The sequence below is a fragment of the Leptonychotes weddellii genome, chromosome 1, assembly GCF_054177405.1.
Source record: "Leptonychotes weddellii isolate Sample4059 chromosome 1, ASM5417740v2, whole genome shotgun sequence".
NCBI lineage: Eukaryota > Metazoa > Chordata > Mammalia > Carnivora > Phocidae > Leptonychotes > Leptonychotes weddellii.
Genome location: NC_138369.1, coordinates 95,405,834 through 95,429,481, shown reverse-complemented (window position 1 = coordinate 95,429,481; position 23,648 = coordinate 95,405,834). Strand labels below are relative to the sequence as shown.

Genomic DNA, 23,648 nt, shown 5'->3' with positions numbered 1-23,648 from the left:
ACACACAACCAGGGGGAGAAGCAGAGGGAGAGGGAGAAGCAGGTTCTTTGCCTAGCAGGGAGCCCGACATGGGGCTCAATCCCAGGACCCTGGGATCGTGACTTGAGCCAAAACAGACGCTTAACTGACTGAGCCACCCAGGTGCCCCATCTTTAGCCTGAGGAAGTAGGAGTGACAGCCAGACTTCGCTAGGTAGGAATGAGGCAAGGAGAAGTAGGAGTTGAGGCACAAAGCCAGAAAAAAGGTAGGATAGGTTGGAGTCAGGTAAGATTGTTGCTGGAGAGGGTTAAGAAGGAGCCTTTGAGCCAAGGAGAAGCTCTGGCGAAAGCTTTGGGAGCCTTCACCAATTATTCCATTGATGAATAGACAAAGCTCTGATTATTTTTTTCACCAAGTGTCTGACTTCATCCTGGAGTATCTTTACAAAACTCTAGATTGTTCTAATAGGACAGATAACAAATCGTTTCCCACCTGTGGGTTTTCCCTCTTGCCAGCCCCGCTTGGTGTTGCCTGGCCTTACTCTGTGACGAGAAAAGAAGCTGGAATTCTGAAAAGTTGCTTTAGCCAAATCCTGTGAACAATGGGGGCCTTGTTCAGGGTTTTGCACATCAGCTTTTGGGGGAGTTTAATTCATCAGCTCAGATCTCTGCTTTTGAAGCCCTTGCTCTGGTTAGCATTGTTTTTCTCTATGGAGGGACAAGCCTGATGGAGGGGTAGGCACTGCTTCTTATTCACCCAGCTGGAGACCTGTGCCCAGTTCTACTTACACCAATAAGTGCAGTGTGGGCTGATCCAGGCCTTAATGGTCCTGAATGGACCACCAGTGAATCCAAAAGAGGGAGACAAGCTTTGTTACTGTGTTTGGCTTATCCATGGCTACATGGACACTGTTAAAATTTCTAAGATTTCTGTGGATTGATTGCATAGTCTACCAGAGGGGTACTGGGCCAAAATTCAGGAACTGGGAATGATGGCCACCTCCCCTCCTATAGATGAAACTTCCTGAGAAGTTACCGGCTTTGGCTGGTTTGGGTCCTGACCACTTATTCTCTGATGGTAGATTTATTCCGCCTTTAGACGGCAATAACTGAGTCCTGAAAGGTGCTGTTTGAAAAAGCTACTGTTTTGATGCATTAAATGATATTCCACCCTCTGGGAAGACTTGTGGGAAATTTCTTAGGACTTAGGGGATTCCAGTTCCATGTATGGAGAAGTTGTATGCCTCCTGTGTTGCCTCATGAAGCTGGGTAACCGAGGCATTATGTTACCAGGGCGAGCGTGTGGCTGCCATTTTCTTCATTTTTGTCTCATTCTGTTTCCCTCGACAGAGCAATTTGGTTTTGATGCTGTGCCAGAAATCTTCTGACAATGAGCTACTGGAACTTGGAGAAAAGAAACTGTGTGCAGTACCGCAGGCATTTTCTGGTGGACAACAGTGTGTTTCATGGTGAGCTGCCTTTTGTATTTGTGGGGCTGGAGCTTTTATTTTGTTTCTGACAGCACTTTTATTCTAGCACTTTGGATGCAAATATGGTGTCATCGTCGGGTTGATCCAAGAGCTTGAGTTCACTTGTTTATGGATAATTTGCCTGAGAAGCCCCACTGGTCTCATCCCCTATAGGTGTAAGCAATGTGCCCACCCCAATAACCATAGTGGTGTTACCACTTTCTTCCTTACAAATCAGTTTAGATCAGTGCCTTTCCTTTTTTATGCTGTCAACTCCAATAATATCCCTTTCTGATGTCTGAAATTTCGGGGGGCTCGACCCATAGTAAGTGTTCAGTTAATATATGTGGGTCATCAGTCAGTGCTTGTTACCAGCATGCTGTGTGTCTACTATCAGGTCACATATAAAAACAGAACAGAGCCATTCACAGCACTTACCTATCATACTCAGGGTGGATTACTGCAGCCACAAATCAGAGAGGAATCAATACTTCTAATTTTTCCTGGCAAACTAAGATGAATTGCCTTTACCCTGCTGGGGTGTGTGTTTTGTGATATAAAGTCAGGGATAAGCTCTGTCAGTCCTGCTATCAGGATACCCTTGAATGAAATTTGTTTAAGAGTCAAAGATTTACATGTGGCCCGTATTTCTGGAGTAATCTCCACCAAAAGCTGGGGGAATTGTAGAGGGTAGACAGAGAAATTTCCCAGGGATCAGAGTGCCGTTTAACAATCCTATAATCTAAGCTGCCTTCGATTTTCCAAGCTTAGTGTTTCTTCCACAATTTGGTGACAGACTTATGCTTTATTACTGCTTTAAATTAAGTTTAAGATAAACTCAGCCTTACTTTATTAAAGTACTTCAGAGGTTATAATTTTTTTTTTTCCCCACATTCATTATGCTACCCCACTACAGGACTTTTCTAGGTAAGGTGTACTTACAGGTCAAGAAAGGGAAGCAGAAATGAAATGACTAGACCAAGTTGACCTAGTTAATTAATAGCAAGGTCAAAACTAAAATTTCTGCCTCTACCTTTCCAGACTGGCTCTCTGGCATAACAGTGGTGAATGTAGGTGAATGTCTTCTTAGCAAAAGAGACAGGGGAGTTGTGACCTTACCTTGTGACCCTGAGTTCTGCTTTATTTTTCTGTGAACCTTAGCTAAGGGTTCTGATCATTGCTTCATCTCTCTCTCATGCGCAGCATTTGCTTTGGGGTATTTTCTGTTAGAATTTTTTATTTGTTATAAAAGAATAAATATGATAAGTGAAGAAACACAGGAGTTAGAAAAACTAGCTGTATTTTTTCAAGTTTTATTTTGTGCCTGTTTGGACAAAGTTCAGATTTAAATGCCTTCATGTAGTATTTTAGAATGCCTTTGTCCAGAGATCTCAAAGGCTTTAATGATTTAAAAACAACTTTCTATGTATTTTTATTGTTGTATTACACTTAGTATACTACTATATTATGCCGATGGCTTGATGAACATTTGTATTGCTTTCTTTCGACACCTTTGCAATTGTTATTATTCATTCTGTTTCACAAAGAGGAAGCTGAGGCTCAGGGAGGTGGTGAAATGGTGATCTAAATTTCAAACTCTGATCTTTCTAACTCTAAAATGCCATCATTTCTTTTATTCTAGGCTGCTATCTCCATTTCAAGAGAGAAATTAGCGCTCAGAGCCTTAAGTTCCATCCAGTAGTATTTGCTCTGCTATTAACTAGCCTTTGCTATGATCTGGAGCAAATGATACAATCCTTCAAGAGCTCCATTCTCTCCTTGTGAAATGAGCATACTGTTCTTGATGATTTCGAGGTTGTCTCTGGTTCTAATACCTGAGATGCTATTGAAGTACTTCTGAGAATTAAAATGATGGGATTTTGTGAGCTACCTTTTCGCTGAACACGAGATACACAAGGGGGCAGTAGAATACTTAAAATATGAATTGGTTGCTTACATGTTAGCACTACTCTTTTGGGAACGAATTAGAGATACCAGATTTTCCCAAGATTAAAAGGATTAAAGCCAATTAGAATTATGATTTTATTCATTTATAATAAAGCAATAGCTTTAAGTATTTCTGATAGTGTAAAATATCATTTTGGACTTCTTTGCCTAAGGATATGTAATTCGGGAAAGAATGATGCCTCTACTCTTTTTTTTTTTATTAAAGATTTTTATTTATTTATTTGACAGAGAGAGACACAGCGAGAGAGGGAACACAAGCAGGGGGAGTGGGAGAGGGAGAAGCAGGCTCCCTGCAGAGCAGGGAGCCCAATGCGGGACTCGATCCCAGGACCCTGGGATCATGACCTGAGCTAAAGGCAGTCACTTAACCAACTGAGCCACCCAGGCGCCCGATGCCTCTACTCTTCCTCTTTATTTACCTCTGCAAAAATGAACGTCTGTTAAGATAGGAACTTACTTATCTTAAATGGAGAGCTGTGAGAAGTCTTGGTATATTTTAAGCCAAGGGAGCTCTAGTGATAATATCTTTGTAGAGGATTTCAGAATGTGCCTGAGAGAAGAAAGAGGGCAGGACCTGTTGAGTTAGAAATGTGGGATATCTTTTGGAAGGGGCTTCTGGAATATGGGATGTGCATTTGGATGCTTTTTGTCTACTCTCTTGGCTTCTCCCTGTCTGTGTTGATAACTCTTCTCCTATACCCAAATCAATCAAAACAAAAAGAGAAATCTCTTCTATTGCAAACAGAAAAAAAACCACTTCTGCTGCAAGATAATAGACTTTTAGACTATGAAGACTTCACTGTGCAAATTGTGCTGGTCAGACTCTTTACATACAGATTTAAGCAGTAGTCCGAGGAGAAAAGAGCTACATGAAAATAGATTATATAGGCTACAGTGATCAATAAAAGTAAAAATTACTTTTTTTAAAAGTAAAAAAGTAACATTTGTAACAAAAAGTAACAAAAGTAACAAAAAAGTAAAAAGTAACAGTTGTATACTGTTTCGCAGTTCATAAAACATATTCATTCATACCCTCATTTTCTGAGTATGGAGGTGGTATGTTTCATTACCCACAATCCCACAACCCAAAGAGAAACACTGTTAATAGTCTGTTTCTGTCTAGTGTTTTATCTTCTCTTTCGTCTTTGCAACAATCCTAATGGTAGGATTGGAATAGCGGGAAAAGTTAGGAAATGATCTATATTGGCTGACAAAATGACCTGGTTGAATTGACATAATTCTGTGTTCAGTGATGTGAGGAACCCAGATAGGGATTATGAAAAGCTGTTTCTTATTTCCCACTCATCTGTCCTTTGCCCAGATTTTTAGGGAATCTGTTTATCCAAAGGGATTGCGTACCTACTGAAGAAGCCAATCGCTGAGGTTTTTCTGTACTTGGCTTTTATTCACCTGCTATGTTTGAAATGGGGGGGAAAAAAAAACTTGGGCAAAGATGATTTGTGTTGTATGAATCTTGTTTTTTTTTTTTTAATATTTTATTTTTAAGCAATCTCTATACCCAATGTGGAGCTCAAACTCATAACCCTGAGATTGAGAGTTACATGCTCTACTAACAGAGCCAGGCAGGTGCCTCTGAATCTTATTTTAATAGATTGTACTTGCATGAGTTATTCTTATTTGAAAATTACCTACACTGTCTCCTGTTTCTCTTGGTTGTAGTGCATTGTGGCGTTTTTTTCTGACCTGGGACAGATTCTTAAACCAATAAACAGTGTATTTGCAATTAATATATACATTTTTTTTGTGCACCTAAGTTTTCCCACACATTTGAGTTCCTTAATAGAATAAATTTAGAGGTGACTTAATTTTTGTTTTCATGCACTGTTAATTATAATTGTGATGTTGGAAAGAATTATTAGTTCCATAAGTTATTATGGTATCATCCCAACTTATATTGAAATTTATTTCTGCTGCTATCATGTTATATTGAATGTTTCGGAATGACCATCACAAATCTAGAGTAGAAAGGTTTTGAACTGAATTATGAGTCTCTCTTACTACTTAGGGATAAAGTGAAGGATAGATCTCTTATTAAGTGTGTAATATGTCTTTTCAAAAAGTGCCTTATACGTACTTTTACTTTGCCTCAAGCAACCCTCTAATGCAACGGATTCATTTAGTTAATTAATTTAATGAATTACTTTCATCTGACCTCCCTTTCTTGGCCAGAGGCCTACTCAGTGATGTGAATTTAGAAACTTGACTACCGTTTGTAAGAGAAAGTAGGCTCGGATGGGATCCTGGAGACTAGTTCTGTTCCTAGTTTCACTACTAACTTGTGTTGCCTTTGCCACCTTTGGGGATCCTCAGTTTCCTTCTTTCTTTTTTTTTTAAAGATTTTATTTATTTATTTGACAGAGAGAATAGCGAGAGCAGGAACACAAGCAGGGGGAGTGGGAAAGGGAGAAGCAGGCTTCCCGCCGAGCAGGGAGCCCGATGCGGGACTCGATCCCAGGACCCTGGGATCATGACCCGAGCCGAAGGCAGACGCTCAACGACTGAGCCACCCAGGCGCCCCTCAGTTTCCTTCTTTCTAAAATGAGGGTTTCGCCAGCTTCCAAAGTTCCCAGTAGCAGTAACGCTTGAGATCTTTGTGTAATCAGACATGAGGATGGGTATGTAGTGAATGAGAGTGTAGGATGGAAAGGCGGGCAAATGGGGATCAGGAGGAGGTAAGATTGTAAACTTTGTAGTTAGCTTTGCACTGGCAGAACCTTACATTTCTCTTTAGGGAGAGGGTGTGTGTGTCTGTGTGCGCGTGTGCGCATGTGCGCACAAGCACGCACACGCCCATAAGCGCTCATGAGTTCTCCTGACCATCGAGAGACCCGTAATTAGGACTGATAAGCAAGCTTTCGGGACAAAGGTCTTTATATTCAAAAAAGAAGAATGGACAAGTTCACTCCCCCTACACTGGAATTCCATCTTTACTGGAAAAAGAAGGAAGAATGCCAGATCCTGCCTGGTATATATGAAAGGACAATGAAATTACGCAGAAGTGAATTATGGTTCTCATTAAAGAGGCTGTTTTATTAACATGTTATGATTTCAGCAGCAGCTTTAGGGGTTTGGGGGCATTACTAGATTTTATATTAGTGTTATTACTGAGCTTAGCTTTTCCATCCAATGATTGTATAAACATCTTCTAGGTCCAGAAAATACTAGTACACATAGAATTACTATTAATGCGGTGACAGTCAAAATTTTGCAAGCTTCATTAAGATGAAAAGTATTACCTCTTGGGAGCGCCTGACTGGCTCAGTTGGTAGAGCATGCAACGCTTGATCTTGGGGTCATGAGTTCAGGCCCCACATAGGGCATAGAGATTACTTAAAAAAAAGTATTATCTCTTGGAGAGTAACACTGCATGCAAAAAGTGTCAAGCATGAGTTGAGAGAGAGGGTGGGAAAAAAAAGTAGACCATAAGGGAGAAAATGTATTGAGTCGTTTAAATTTTATAAATTGTAATAGAAGTAATTCTGGAAGCAGCCTCGCCCAGTAAATTCCTCTTTAGCCCTCTTCTCAAGTCTCCCCTCCCCCATCCCTCACCCCCAAAGGATGGCCACCAAGGCAGAAAGCATCTAATGAGGTATTCTTTCGGGTCTATGATGTTCTGGTGCACCTTGCAAATATGCCAGTGGCAGTGAAGGCCTGGGCAGAAGCAGGTGTGGCCTGACCCAGGTGTGGCAACTTGTAGGGGCTGCCCTCCAGCTGGGTTGCTTTGGGTGACTTCTCCCTCTAGGATCAAGTTGCCATGTCAGCAAAATGCTGTCACTTAGGACAAATGACTTAAACACTTCTTTTTAAGTGCTTGTGTTTAAAAACTTTTTATTTTCTTTTTAACCTTCTCTCCTCATCCCACTTTTTTTTTTAAAGTACATGTTTTAGCATCTTAATTTCTTCTTCTTTTTTTTTTTTTAGATTTTATTGATTTATTCGACAGAGAGAGACAGCGAGAGGGAACATAAGCAGGGGGAGTGGGAGAGGGAGAAGCAGGCCTCCCACCGAGCAAGGAGCCCGATGCGGGGCTCGATCCCAGGACCCTGGGATCATGACCCGAGCCAAAGGCAGCCGCTTAATGACTGAGCCACCCAGGCGCCCCTCTCCTCATCCCACTTTTAAACAGAGGGTAATTGGAGAATTTGCTGTGAATTAACTGACCAAATTGATTTATGCACTTCCCTCTTCCCATTGTATGAGACAAATTACAGCCAGCCTTACAAAAGTGGCTACTTATGTACTAGTTATAACACAAAGGAAATAACCTTTAATATGAGCTGGTATGAAACAAAATGATTCTATAGCTTTTTGGGAACATGTGCTGTTCTTTCATTTCCTGCGCTTAGAGAAAAATTCTCAAGGAAAGCCTCAATGAAATGCTATTTACTTTATGTTTTGAAATTTGAGGTTCATTTCTTTTTTGTCCTTCTCTATGATGGACATTCCATCTGTGGCGGGTTTATGGCGTATTTTCAACTGAGTGTAGCATAAGCAAGAAGTTGTTTAATTTTTCTCTAACAAATGATTTTAAAAGTACTCTTTGCAACATCTTGGGTGGATTCTATAACTTTCTGGCTACTTTTTGGTTATTGAGGGTCTAATCTAATTTAAGACATTCATCTCAAACGCCTTTATGTCCCATCTCCTTCCTGACCCCTAGCACAGGCCTGAGCTGCCTGTTGGGGGTTGAAGGTGGAGGCTCAGGGGGCTCTGCTGTACATCTTCCCCTTGAGGAGGAATTCAGGCCTGGCTCCTCAGATTTTGGTACAAGGAAGAGAGATGGGGAAGCCAAGTTCTAGACGCCACAGCTGGGCACCTGGTTTGTATGTCAGTGGTGGTGAGGTGACCCTGACTCCCTCTGGGTCCATCCTCTGTGAATGTGTAATTGGCCCCTCACCAAGGGACTCTGATTCAGAGAGGACCGGCTGTCTCCCTCCAGCCCCACCCAATGTCCCTTCCTAATTCCCTCTGGCTGAGGCGTGGTTCCCGTGCCCCGAGGACACTTGGGCAACTGTCTGGTCTCCGCCGTTCTCTTATCTCCATGTTTGTTCACAAGGAGTTTGCAGACTGCTGTGGGCTGTGGAGGACGAGGTGCGGTGTGAAGGTTCTGCCTCTTCTTTCCAGATCTACTGACTGTAGTCTCTTTTGTTTCTTCTCATGCTATTATAGGGGTGACTCCCAGAAGCCTAAAGAAATCTCTGAATCATTCTTTGGTAGCTCTTACCCTGCTTGTCTCTGGGGGTGAGGGGTAGTTCCTCTGATTTTGGTCCTCAAGAGAGCCATCCTGCCACTCCAGGCTCGAGGCTGTACACACAATAGGGGATCAGGGAATGTGACTTTGAATGGATGGACTGCTATCCCCCTAACCCCTGATAGTTCTCCTTGGACCCCTCCAGAGCCACTCCATTCTGGTTCTTGTCCACTAAGATTTTGAGTTAGGGTGACTTAATTTCTCCAAAGATTCTGGTGTTCTTCATTGTGCTCGCTTTGTGCAAGGTTATGTAGCTGGATTGATCAGAACCAAGCAATCATCGAGACTCATATATGTAAGTCCATGCCGAGATGTCTTAGCCTCTTTTCTCCATTCGGGAATCTAACGATGGGGAGATTTTGCTGGGTAATTGAATCCACTGTGATCTTCTTTCTTGTCATGCTTTCTATGTTGAGGCCACTCACATTCTTTTTTTTTTTTTTTTTAAAGATTTTATTTATTTATTTGAGACAGAGAGAATGAGAGAGACAGAGAGCACATGAGAGGGGGGAGGGTCAGAGGGAGAAGCAGGCTCCCTGCCTAGCAGGGAGCCCGATGAGGCCACTCACATTCTGTAATGACAGAGGGGATGAAAAGATCTGGGTAGAGTGCAAAATGGTACAGAAGGTCTGGATAGTTGGGAAGCCCAGATGGACGAGAAGTAACAACGTTCAGTCTTTGAAGCTTTATGTAGCTTTAGTTGTTAGAAGCAATGAGCCTGTTGCCTTTAAGTGAGATCCGTGGCGGGCCCTTCCTGTTGGACTCAAGTTCCTTCTCTTAAACCGTGGCTGTTGGGAATCCAGCCAAGCAGAAAGGCCCTTGATTGTTTTATTCCTTTATGCTTGGGAATACCAATTTTCTGATTACTAAATTAGAAAGAAGAAATAACATGTCTAATAAACAGTCACCGTTTCCTTCAGATTTGCAGACTTCTCAGGTTTTAAATGCTCATGAGAATTATTTCCCCATAGACCTGTGTTACAAATTTAAGCCTTTGTTCTTTAAGCTGCATTTCCATAATTATAATTAATTTTCCCCTGCTCTCTCATTTTCCCAATTGTCTTTTCCTACTCTGTGCCTAATATATGCACAGAGATTGATGGGAGGATGAAATGTCTTTCCATGAGTAGATTCAGGGTTCTTTCAGGGCAACGTAATTATTTAATTTAGTTGCACAAAAGATCCAGGTTTTTTTTCTTGGACCACAGTAATCATTATTAGTGATTGCATTTGTAGTCACAAAACCTTCCTATTTCACATTTATCAAAACAGAGGTTAAAAAAATGCAGTTTGTCCCTTCATACTGTGTAAATGAAAAGTCATCCCAATGGACCTGTGATACTTTATATTTTCTTAGGACTCATTTCTCTCAGCAAGTATGTCTGAGGTTATTATGAGTGCAAACTCTTGATGTCAAAGGGATGTTCAGATTTCATATTTAAGGCTCGTGGCCTAGTGTGAAGTGGTTTCACCCTCCCACAGCTTCAGCTCCTGTCCACATGCTGGTAACTCCCAACAGCGCCCCCTGGCTTAGAGGGCCCCTTGGTGTTCCATACCCCGATGTCCACCCTCTCACTGGACACCACTGATGTGGTGAGGACCAGGTCCTCAGACTCAACACACCTGAAGCAGAATTCCCTCCCTGGTGCCCCTCAGCCTCGCCAGCCTCAGCTTGCTCTTCCCCTCCCTCATTAGGCCCTAGCTATGCTGACCTTTGCATTCCTTGCTTCCAAAACTTCTTCTTCCCTTGTCCGGCTTTCAACTTGTCCTTCAGACCCCAGAGTAAAGGTCCTTTCTGCAGAGAAGCCTCTTCTCACTTCCTTGCCTACGTCAGGCCCCTGTTTTAGGCTCTCCTGTCACCCTACACTGCTGCCTCACTGCCTCATCACTGTTGTAATAAAACAGTTTCATGAAAACCAGTTTAATTTCTGTCCCCCCATTCCCGCTAAGTTCCAGGAGAATAGAGACTTTTCTGACTTCTGTTTTCAGTACATAGTAGAGTGCATTGCATGCATTATAGTAGGTGCTCAGTAAAATACTGCTGAATGAATTCGCTCATTTAATAGGGGAGATAAGAACCATCTACCCTTTCAGTATTTTTGCACTCTAAGCTTGGCTTTTAATCTTTGTGCTGTGGAATGTATCCGTTCTTTGGCCGCAGACCCTCTTCTTTCCTTCACTCATGCTTTTGCCGTGGAGAACAAAAGAATACCCATAAACTATCCCTTCCTGAGATTGAGAAGGAAAAGGCCACTTCTGCTGAGAATACTAGTGTGCTTTAGAAAAGATGATTACAAATGTATAATGCCTTGAAATGGAAAAGGACAAACTCATTTCTTTAAAAGAATTTTAGACTTTTTGAATTCATTTAATACTACTTTCCAGAATTTCCACGTTGGTTATATGTGTGTTGAGTTTATATGGAGGTTTCACTCATTAAAATAACACTATCAGTAAAACCTGCCTAATTGCGGTATTTTGCATACGATTAAAATTCTCTGCTGCCTGTGTCTGAAAAATCTTCAGTCCACAGAAGTGAGTGTTGTCTGTGAACTAATTCTTACCCCAGAAGAGCATAGAATAGACCTGCACCAAAACAAAAGCACCAGTTTTCTCCGTAAAAGAGGAGGATAGGAGGCCTGGGGTACATGAGAAGAATAATCAAACAGCATTGGGCTTCTTTAAAACTTAAGGAAATGCACTTTTATTTCAGATTTACAAACAAGAAAAATGGTCAGCATCTAGGCGTTTCATCTAAGAATCCCAAGCAATAGAAGAGTATACACTCCTGACTTCCAGGTAGCAAAGTCACTCAGAAATAACACCTACCTGGGTAAGATAAATGTAGAATTTGAGAAAACATTTTTTGTCCAATTTTGTTTTGCCCATTTCTGATCCTGGTCAGAATATGTGACATATCACAGTGTTCTTAGGATTTTTCGTATTTAAATATAAAAGATGGCGACTTATGCCCAATTAAAAGGGAGAACAGTGAACACATTTATTATCTAGTGCCTATTTTTATTCCTTGCCAACTTGCAATTGAACATCGATGGATATTCACAAATTACCATTCTTTGAAATTACACCAGTGTCAGAATTTCAAGGTATTGTGCTTTTAAGCTGGCAGGAGCTTATCTCTGGCTGTGGAGACTTGTATTAATTAACTTTTTTTTTTTTTTAAAGATTTTATTTATTTATTTGACAGAGAGAGACATAGCGAGAGAGGGAACACAAGCAGGGGGAGTGGGAGAGGGAGAAGCAGGCCTTCCGCTGAGCAGGGAGCCCGATGCAGGGCTCGATCCCAGGACCCTGGAACCATCATGACCCGAGCCGAAGGCAGACGCTTAACGACTGAGCCACCCAGGTGCCCCTGTATTAATTAACTCTTAAAGCCAGTGGTTCTCCCAGCCTCGGCTGCACATTGGAATCACCTGAGGATATAAAACTGTTGTCCGCGCCCTCTGAGATTCTGATCTAATTGTCTGGGGTGTGGCCAGGGTGTGGGAGAAGTTTTAGAACTCCCTGGGCGATGCCAATGGGCAGCCAGTTAGATTCTGGTGGGTTGAAAACCCCAGACTTAAGGTGACAAATACATATTGTCTCAACAGAGCCACAGAATTCATGAGTTTGATAATGGTTATTTTCTATGATAGCCTATACTGTACTAAATCTTAAAAGTATGGGAAGAGGGGCATCTAATAAGAAGAGTCTGGATACAGGGCGCCTGGGTGGCTCAGTTGGTTAAGCGACTGCCTTCGGCTCGGGTCATGATCCTGGAGTCCCGGGATCGAGTCCCGCATCGGGCTCCCTGCTCGGCAGGGAGTCTGCTTCTCCCTCTGACCCTCCCCCCTCTCATGCTCTATCTCATTCTCTCTCTCAAATAAATAAATAAAATCTTAAAAAAAAAAAAAAAGAGGAGTCTGGATACAAATAGTGTGAGTATAGAGGAAGCAGGAAAATGGAGAAGGGTCATTTATGCTTGGGATTTTGTGGATGCTGGTTTTCTTAAAAAAATTTTTTTTCACTTTATTTTTATGATGATAGCAATACAGGCTCACTGTAGGAAAGTTGGAGAGTACAGAAAAGACCGGAGAAACAGGGAAAACAATCGATAATCTCAGTATGTGTTTCATTTTATTTTATTTGTTTATTTTAAGCAAGCTCTCTGCCCAACGTGGGGCTTGAACTCACAACCCTGAGATCAAGAGTCGCACGCATGCTCTACCGGCTGAGCCAGCCAGGCGCCCCTCAGCATGTGTTTTATGCCTGCACTTTCTTAAAATGATTTAACAACCAAAGATTAAGTAGCAATTCTCAACTATGTTTATACATTAGAATCTTCTGGGGTGCTTAAAGAATACTGATGGTCCGGTAAAATAATCTCTTGGGTGTGGGACCCAGATGTCTTCCTCATTCATTCATTCCGTATATCTACATTTTTATCTGTATACATATATCTATACCTCTATAGCTCTATATGTTTATCTTTAAGTGGTTTTGATGCACTGGGAGGGGTGAGAATCGGTGAGCTAAGGTTGCTGATTGACTAAAACATCGATCAGTAAACTACACCAGGTATTAGTTTATATGAAAACCTTGATTTTTATGCAGATTGGGGGGCAAGTGATATGCTCACCTTCATATCAGTATTTTCTTTCCTAACAGGTTTCCTATTTGTTTATTTATTTATTTTTAAAGATTTTATTTATTCATTTGAGAGAGACAGAGACAGAGACAGAGAGAGCACAAGCAGGGGGAGAGGCAGAGGGAGAGGGAGAAGCAGACTCCCCGCTGAGCTAGGAGCCGGACGTGGGGCTTGATCCCAGGACTGAGCTCATGACCTGAGCCGAAGGCCGACGCTTAACCATCTGAGCCACCCAGGCGCCCCTCATATTCTTTTTAATATCATGCATTCTTAGTGTCCTTAAAATGCGGTTTGTCTCATAGCCAATAGATCTCTTACATGAAACAAAGATAAACCTTTGAGCATTAACTGATCTCACAGTGTTATCCACGGCCTCCTGGTGGTGAACAGAAATACTTCGGGAAGGCAACAAAGAACATAAAAATGGTGTTTTGTTTTGATTAATCCATGATGAGGACTACACAGTTCACAGCAGGATAATTTAAGAATTGATACAGAAATAAACATGAAACACAGGAATTGGGGGAACAGTACCATCATTTGGAGTACATCAGAGGTAACCCTGAGTGTCATTAAAATGGTTTGTAGGTCTACCTTGGCGAAAGGGGAACCTAGAGACTTAAGAGAATCGCACACATTTTATTGTAGAAGGCAAACTTCGTCAGGCATCTGTTCTACCCCCATCACTCTGCGTGTGAGAAAACTAATGCTCAGGACCCCTTTGTTATTTCTAGAAGTTTCAGAGTTAGAAAGGAGAAATCTTGTCTTAGATTACTCTTATATTGCGTGATACCCCCTTCTTTGCACATGGGGTTGTATGGGGGACACAGGAATTTGGGGCTGATGTTAAGATAACCCAGTTTAGACCTAGTCAGGAAGAATCAGTGGGATTCTACATTGGCATATTCTTGGGGCACCATCAGCAAATTTTAGGCTTGATCCTGAATCAAAGTCACCACTAGGATTGGCAATGTGGTTGCTTTACCAGCTTACCTCTCTTGAGTCTTTCAACAAGACAGTTTCACGGTCAATAATTCGCCACAAAACACATTGTTAGATGATGGTGTTCAAACCCAGGTTTGTCAGCCTCTGAAATCCGGGTTTTCTCTATTGTGATACAATGATGTGTTATACAAACTTGTTTCTTTTAAAGCAACTCAGGGTGTGGGTTTGAGTGTTTTAGGAGAGCTTCAAGACCCTTTAGAGGCCACTAAAGGACTCCACAGAGGCACCGATGTGAGTTGCCTTCAGCCTGAGAAGGGCTATTAGGGTACTGCGTGTGGGGGCTGGGAGCTGGTATGAACTGGAGCGGTCCTTGGGAGCATGTGGAAATGCAGACTCTTGAGTCGCAGGGGGTACTTACTGAATTGGAATCTGCATTTGAACAAGATTCCCAGGTGGTTTGTAGAGACTCTGAAGTGTAAACACCACTTCTCTGAGAGATCCACGGGCTTCGGTGTGAGCACTTGAGCATGAGGGATTGGTTCCTACCTCCAAGGAACAGGTAGGACAGGGAGGCAGTTAGGGGGAAGAACTGTTTCCCACCAAACAACACATTTAGAGGGTAGAAACTTGTGTGTGAGGGGGATAGCTAAAGACAGAGATCCCAGATGCTATCCCAGTGCTCAGATTTCCAAGTGGGAGACATGAGGGCTATAAATGCCCAGGTAATTTGCTTTGTAGAATGGACTTAAAAATGTGAACCTCCTTTGTCTAAAACCTAGGAAGGTACAGCTAAGGACATAAACAGTACCCTGGTCTGCAATGATGCATGACGCATTAGAACTAGAAAGGACTTGGGAAGCCATCTGATTGAAGGATTCCAAACCGAACCCGTAACTGGGCTTTAGGACATTAGTGAAATCACTGAACATTATTCAGAACACTTTTATGTATATACGTATACATTTGTGCCTCCTTCTATGAACACAGTCCTTAGTTTTTACCACATTTCAAAGTAATCTGATGTAAACCTCTGCCTAAAACCGGTCTCCTTTTATAGATAAGAAGGTGACTGGGGTGCATACTCTTACCAATCACCTATTGGCAGAGTTAATTCTAAATGCCAACCTTTTACCATTCCACCTCAGCCAGCCTTTATGATCTGAGCTAAGTATTCTGAAATGCTAAGCGGATTTTCTGTGGGATAAATCTTGTAAATTTCTGCATTTTCTGATTATTGGAAATGGTTAGATCTTTATAGCATTGGAATATTGTGACATAAAAGGAATTTTACCTGAAAGCATTTCAAAGCCTCTGTGTATTGGCCAGGTGAGTATGAAGATATTCATTGCAGAACTGCTACAGGGCAGAATGTTCTGGGCATTGGCCCTGTTTGGCCCATCGCTGAGGGCAGCAGGGTTCCATGACACAGGACTCTCCCCAACTGGTGGCCTCCAACTGACTTGTGTGTGTCTTCATAGCTAATAAATGATTGTGAAGTCTCTGTGGGGAGCCAGGTGCTGAACTTTACAAACAGAGTAATATAATCCATGTAGCATTTAGATCAAGTAATGATTTCACTATCTGGTAATTTACTATCTGGTGAAGTGTTGATTCCGTGAATCCAAAGGACATTTAGAACATTTTTCATTTCTAAGGATAAAGCTTTTAAGACTGCTGCTCTGTAACAACCACAGATGAATGGCCTTTAGTTGTGGAAGTTAACTTATTAAGGTGGGCCCTCTTTGCATCTACCAGAAAATAACGGAGTATCCAGATCTTTGTTGAATTATGTCCGTGTCAGGAGGATGGTTTTTGAAGGACAAATATTTAGTATCTCAACTTGCAGCCTGTGTTTGATTCCAACTTTCATACATGGATGCTCCTATTATAGCTCCTGAAAATCCATCTGGGAAATAATATTCTCATAAGCCTCTTATTCTGAATCTTTAATTATATTTTTGATCCCCTATCCCTTACCATTTGTCCTAAATTATATAAATCAGTGCAGATGTTTAATATCTGGCAACTATAGGTACCATGATACTAGTAATATAACATTTTTTCTTGGATACATAACCAGTTCTGCATAAAGTATAGTACTAACTTATTTCTAAATTAGGTTAATTTATGTAAAGTGATAAAATGTTACTGGTTTCTTATTTTATCATCTTTAGTATTCATGAAGGAGCAGTTCTTTCCTCTTTTCTCCAAGGTCTTTAACAAAATTAGCCTTTGTAACCGTTTTTGTGCTAGTTGACTGTGAATGAGGAGAACTAATGAAGCAGAAAATTAAAATACTTTTGATGTTTTCATTTTAATACTAATCATTAATCTACACTTCATAGTTACTTTCTCACTGATAAATTTATGGCTTTAAAAAGTATTTCTATGTTGTGTAATTTTTTTTTTTTTTTTTTTAGCTACAGAGCTTTATTAGATTTTTAAATTCTTACTATTTGTATACCTGGTCAAGGAACAAGAATTTTGGCAGCCAAAAATCAACTTGATTATCAGCAGAAGGCTTATTTGTGTATGCTCCCAAGCATTTCACTGCCCATGTGTACGTTTTTTAAAAAAAGTTAAACATAGGCCATCTTGAATATATTTTCACCTTTAGGAGAGTATGCATTTTTCTAGGAGTACTTTAGAGAGTGGTTATACCATAATATTCATGCTATTTTGGAACTAAAAGCCCTGGAATTGTTGTATAGAATTTTCAGGGCTGGAAAAGACTTCGGGGACCTCAAGGAAATTATTTAACACAGCCAGTTTGTGAGATCCTTCTAGAATGAAAGCTCTAGAGAACAGGGAACATGACTCTAGGGCCCGGCATGTAGGAGATGTCCAGTAAGTGAGTGAATTAGTAACCTCCTACATTCTGTCAGTGAGGATCCTAAGGCCTGGGCAGGTGAAATGGTGGGCCTTAGATGAGTTTGCCTGAACTGTCAGCAAATGGTAAGAACCAAGTCTCTGGTGCAGGGTGCGGTAACTATCGTGCCATGTTGTGTGCCTGTATTCACGCAGTTCTTGGTCTCATGCTAAATGGAGGCAGCTCCCTTGTTCCCAAGTGCTGGTGTAACTATCAACTGGCTGTTCCTGCCCCGGGTCCTTACTCCCCAAGCTCGTTTGAGCACAGGATGTTGCTTCCTTTTCTGCTTCCTGCCTTAAATGTTTGCTGACCTAGGTTCTCTGCTGGGAATTCGGCAGTTGACAAAGTAGAAATGGTCCCTGTCTGTATAGAGTTTACAGCCTTGCCTCTCCTTTGCTGTTACTCTCCTCCTCCCTCTCTACTCCCCCCAAGCTCACATGGGGCCTTTATGTGATGGACACTTTTTCTTTGGATATAATTTTATCCTCACAGAAAAGCTGCAAGAATAAGAATACAACAGAGAAACTTCATATACCTTTTCCCAGATTTACTTACTGTTAACTTTTACATCATTTGCTTTATCATTACAAACTTGCACACTCACTCCTTACACACACACGCATGCACAAAATTACTTTTTCTGAATAATTTGAGAATAAATTACATACCTCATGGTCCTCTGCCCCTAAATACCTCAGTGTATATGTTCTAAGAATAAGGACATTACCTTATATAATCATGGCACAGTTATCAACATAAGTACATTTAAAACTGATAAGGCCCTTTAAATTTTTTTTAAGGTCCTTTATTTTTGAATTTTTTTTTTTTTTTTTAAATCTGATCTCTACAGGGAAACAGACCTGAGGGTAGGAAACTAGCAAACACGGAGAAAAGGTTGTGGCATCATAAAGACTTGAGTTGGGGCTGGCCTGGCACGTGTGTGATCTGTGCTTGCTTTAATGTTTTGCCATTGCCACCTTGAAATTCTTTATTTTTGAAAAAAGCCTCATATTTTCATTTTGCACTGGACCCGGAGATTATGTAGCCAGTCCTGCCTAGCGTACCTGTGTACTGGGCTAGGAACTTCTGAATCTGATTTTGTAGGTAGTGTTGTCGATAAGGAAACTGAGGCTTAGAGGGATTTAAAATAATTCGGCTCAGGTTGCTGAGCTACCTGGTGGGATGGAGATTCGAACTTCAGTCTTTTTGATTCCATATCCGATGGCTGTCACATCGCTTTCAACTACTCCATGCCCCCACCTCTCCCCGCACTGTGGGGGCATGGAGTGCATTTGGAACTGTCCTTGCTCCTTTGCTCCTCAGGAACTCTATCTTCTGGTACCATCTTCTGGTACTATCTTTTGGTACCACAGGCTGTTTCTCTTTTTCTTCCTAAATCGCTAGGCTAAAGTGTTCACCAGAGGGCCATTTGGAAAACCTTGGTAAGTCAATAATTTTTGTCTCAAGGGAACTGCCCATGAGTAGTTTTTTTTTTTGTATTTTATTTATTTGACAGACAGAGACATAGCAAGAGAGGGAACACAAGCAGGGGGAGTGGGAGAGGGAGAAGCAGGCTTCCCGCGGAGCAGGGAGCCTGATGCGGGGCTCGATCCCAGGACCCCAGGATCATGACCTGAGCCGAAGGCAGACGCTTAATGACTGAGCCACCCAGGCGCCCCCCCATGAGTAGTTTTCATCTTAATCTTCTCTCAGATTTATAGAGAAATCAAGAGAAAAGTCTGCCTATGGCCACTCCCTCATTCAACCCTATATCCCAATCGCAGCACCTGGTTTTCTTCATGCTCCCAGTTTTGGGAGTCCTTCTGTTGTCCTTTGGGATCTAAGGTCCTGCTTCATTCCCAGAGTCTTCAGCTGGGAGTTGGAGAACTATCTGGAATCTGAGTTTCTGTGTTTGGGTGGGTCTTCCTGCTCTCAGACCTTCTTGATGCTCATTACTGGGCCTGGTGCATTCTAGGCCCTGGGAAGGCATCTGTGAACAGGACATTCACTGTTACTGTTCTCAGGAGTTTACATAGTCGTCCTCCCTGTGGCTGTGTCCCGTCTACATAGGATGGCTGTTAGGCAGAAACAAAATTAATAAGCCAGGGTTGTTGTTGGGAAAAATAAGACGAGGAGAAAGGCTAAAGAAGTAGAATCACTTGACTTGAACAGGGCCTGCGAAAGAGGACGTGGAAGATGCACTGTTGAAGTTGCGGAGGATGACCACTCTCTATCTCATCCAGAAAGTGACAAAGGACTCGATTTTTCATTTTTGTAGAATAATTTAGGTTAGGAACTTAGACTGTTGTGATAGAACTTGCACTGTGACAGATTGAAAATTGTTACCAGAGGAGCCAGTATGGTCCTTTCCTCGGTTTTCTTCCAGAAAGAGGGCTGGTATCTCCCTGCCTAGGTCATTTAAAGTCATCCTTGCCCTAAAGGTCATTTTTTGTTATTAAAATGTCCTCCCCAGACACTACAGGATTAGATTTTCAGAGGAGCCCATCTCCTTCCTGTCCTTACTGGTTTATGGCCATCCAATTCTCCCTGAAACCTGTTTCCCCTTCTCAGGAGAGTCTCTGATCAGCTGCACAAAGGGAAACAACCCTGAAGGCGGCTGGGGCTGGAGTCAGCTCGCTGTGCAGAAATGAGCCTTGCAGTTTGGTCCGTCCCTAGCCAGGCCTTGGCTTTGGCTGGCCTGGGAGACTTTCTGGAGATGTGGCTCTTTGGCCTGAGCTGTCGTCTGACTGCAGTCAGGGACTATGAGTTGTTCTCCACTCTGTACTCAGCAGAGCTTTGTTTAGAGGGAGGTTGTCTCATCATCTAGAATCTCCTTCTCCCCTTTCCCCCACTCTTCTCTTCCATGGTTATCTTCGTGTTTGCACTCCTCATGGAACCAACCTGTATATGCATTGTTCTGGGCTTCAGGATTACCAGATAAGGGGGTTTGTATTATGATAACCACGCGTGCCTCCCATTTGAATGCACATATTGTAATCCCTTTTTAACTGACTATAAACCAAGCCAAGCCTGGGCAGATAATATCATTTACTTTTTTATTAAACCCAGAGATGTCAGATGAAGGCATGTGAAATGCCATCCATGAAAATATCAGCTATGCAGAAGCACGGTTATTACATAAGCAAACAGTCCTGCTTTAGCTGGAGTGCTGGAGAGTACAAGTACTTCAGGTTTATTCTGGACTCTTAGGCTCCCTCTGTCCAGCCCCTCCTCCCAAGGGGGGGGGTCAATGGGCTCCTCTGTTCAAGAGTACAAGTGCCTCCTGAGTGCTATGGGGGAGTTTGAATATGTCACTCCTTAAGTTTTGAGCATTTAATTAAAGCTTCAGCCCCGAGAGAAGATACTTGTTTTAGTATATGTCGTAGTCAACAACTATAGAGATTCCCATGTGCCTACCTATCTCTGATTAATTCTCCTCTGTTGATGTTACAATTAACACTGATCAGAACTGATGGTAGATACCTAAAGCAATTGATGCTGATTTATAAAGTCTGGATACCTTTATTTATATCTGGATATGTGTTCACGCCACTCAAATGTCAATTGAATGTTCACATTTTCCCAGTCTCTACCGAAAGCCTCTTGAGTGCTCCAAGTGTCACTGGGGGTGGCTCCTGGGTTTATAACAAGGCCTGTGCATAAAATTTTGCCTGGGAGGTCTCCGTTGTTTATGTGGTTGGCTCCAGCTGACATCAAGCTCTGAGCCGACCAAGGATCGTATTTTGAATTATATTGACATCTCCATCAAACTGATAGTGATGTGCCTGTGAAATTTTATGCTAACCTATAAAATTTAAAGCGACACGACCGATAGTCATCTTTCAAAAAAAAATGAGAACTTTTAATTTTAATGCCGAGGGTCTTGAAGGGGAGATCAATAAATCATCAAGGAAGCATCATTTCAAAGAGGCAGTCGGCCAAAGAGTGGCTCATCTTTGTCCTGTGGAACATAGCAATATTTAATATGGGTAATGCTTAGTTTGTTTTGGGATTCGGATGCTTAAAAATGTGTAGCAATTACTGCCCACTGATGCGTGTCAAGTTTTTAATGGAGGAGGAGGCCAAACTGGTTTATTTGACAAGCATGTGTGATCCATAGGACATGTTCCATATCATTAGAATATGTAGCTCTCTCTCTCCAGCGATGAATGAACCAGCCATGGTGAGCCTGCTGTCTAGATAGAACCCTTGATCCGACATTCTCAGCATAGTTTAGCAGTCATTGGAGAGAAACCTGTACCCCTCCAGCTCTTCCTTGGTTCTCAGGTGGCATTTTTGTAGTACACTGGGTTTACAGTTCCTGGTTATACTCTGTTGGCTAGCAATTAGTTCTTGCTGGCAATAATGTTAAGCATGTATACAAGGTATGTGGGAAGAACACTGTTTGGATTAGAAAGCCCAGTTTCAGGTGACCCCCGGCCCCTGCACTGTTGTGCAGCATTAGTTTTGTGATCTTGGGCAAGTCATGAAGAGTCTCTGAGGCTCAGCTTCCTCATCTATGGGGGCCAGATGATCGTGGTGCTTCTGCCCACTTCATACAGTTGTTGTCAGGTTCACGGAGGCATTTGTTCCTGAAAGGACTTTGTACGGGGTAAGCTATAAAGGACCATGCAGGAGTGGCAAGGTTATCATGATTTCTGCCATTGGGCGTTTAAGTACATTGCATACACCTTTGAGGAGCGCTTAACTTTTTCTTTGAAAATGAACTCACGGTAGTGTTTCGTTTTGTTCCATGGCACTTGATGCAAAAGTTCTAGCAATTTTCTGGGATAGTCCTGACAGGGGTTTCGGAGCTTCCTATGATAGTGATTTCCTTAAATGCATTGGTGATGAATAGGCTATAGGTGTGTTCCGTGCTGGTGTGTTTGAGTTGATACATGAACCTTACTGTTTTTAATCCATTTATCCTCAGGTCTGCAATGACTGCAGCAGCTCTCATCTAGTGAGTTGAGTCCATTGTAAATATAAACTGAGAGGAGATTTCCGGTGCTATCCCACAGAAACACGGGGGCAAAAGTCTCTACCCTTCAGTGAGCTGTTCTTCTTTCATCTCTGTGATTCACATAGACCAAGTAATTGGATGGTGCTGCACTTACTTCAGGGCCAGATACTGCTCGGGAGGGCTAGTAAGTACAGATAGCCCTGAGTGGTCAGGGGATTTTGATGAAGGACTGGTGCCCAGTGTCCCCAGAATGACCTGAACCAGCTTGGGGTGAAGAAGGGAGGCTCAGACAGAACAATGCCACAGCGGATAGGTAGATACCCTCTGTTTTATGAAAGCCAATGTGCTTGCTCATCCTGAGAGCATGTCTCTCCCTGGAGCTCATTGATTTTGCAAGTATGTGTAGGATTCTTGTTGGGGTTTCATCTGTCTGTGTAGTTACATTGGTGATTTTGCTATAGTATATTGAGGATTTGGGGTTTCCTGTGTAGTTGAGGGCACTGTGGAATTTCATAAAAGGAATTAAGCTCTAGTAATTCTCTTTGGTGCTCTACGAGGCTTTCAGATAAAAAAAATAGATTGCAGGATATAAATGACATGCTCAAGATCTCCAGACTATCTTATCTGGTGAAGAACACTGGCCCTGAAGACAGACTGTGGGTATTCAAATTTCAGGTCTATCACTCATTTGCTAGGCCAGCTCAAGGAAGTTACTTGACTTCCCTCTGCCTCAGTTTCTACATTGGAAACTAGAGAAAGGATTATACTTAATTCACTCATATGGGCATTGTAAGGATTAAATAAATTATGTACAATGCTAGGAGAGGTGTCTGAAATATAGTCAGTGCTTCATAAATGTCAGTAATTCTCAAATGAAGTTCTCCATCATTTCAATACACCAATGGGAAGGGATTATTTCCTCCCTAGTTGAGAATTACTAAACTGGCTAGACTTTAAAAAATGGTATTTTTTTTCCCCCCTGAATAAAAGAAGTAAATGCTAGTTCTAAAAAATTAAAATATAGTTAAATTTCATAAGAAAAGAAAGATACCTAGAGATCCCATTGTTAATCTTTTTCATATATTTTTCTAGTCCTTCATTCTCTTTCTATACACAAATATTTTACATAATTAAAATATTGTATATTTAGTTTGTATCCTTTTTTTCATATAGAATGTCAGACATTCTCCAGGTAATGGCAATGTCTCAAACATTGTTAATGGCTAGATAGTATTCTAAAATATGAATACATATTTTATTAATCATTCTCTGTTGACTGGCACTTAGATTGTTGGCAGTAATTGTAATAATTAGTACTAATGAAATATTCTTGTATATACATTTTTATATTTCTGATGGCTTTATTAAAATTTATGCTCTTAATTTACAATTTATCAGCAGTGTGTGTAAGGTCCTGTGAAATCAACTCCTCACTAAGTTACTGAGGTGCTTTGAGTTAAGGGGCTGGAGGACAGGGTCTGTGGAAGGGTGTGGTTGGGCACCACCCAGAGGCTCTTTCACCGTGAAGTTACTTCT

General features: G+C 41.7%; 1 protein-coding gene across 2 annotated transcripts in view; it reads left to right on the top strand.

The window, feature by feature from the left end:
- Positions 1-1,331: 1,331 nt before the first annotated feature.
- PLCH1 (phospholipase C eta 1) overlaps positions 1,332-23,648 on the top strand; it is a 176,563-nt gene continuing 154,246 nt past the window's right edge. For both annotated transcript variants that reach the window (XM_081828263.1, XM_081828272.1), the window contains exon 1: positions 1,332-1,447. In XM_081828263.1, coding sequence (XP_081684389.1) covers positions 1,369-1,447 — 79 coding nt within the window. In that variant the 5' untranslated portion in view covers positions 1,332-1,368. The remainder of the gene's footprint in view (positions 1,448-23,648) is intronic.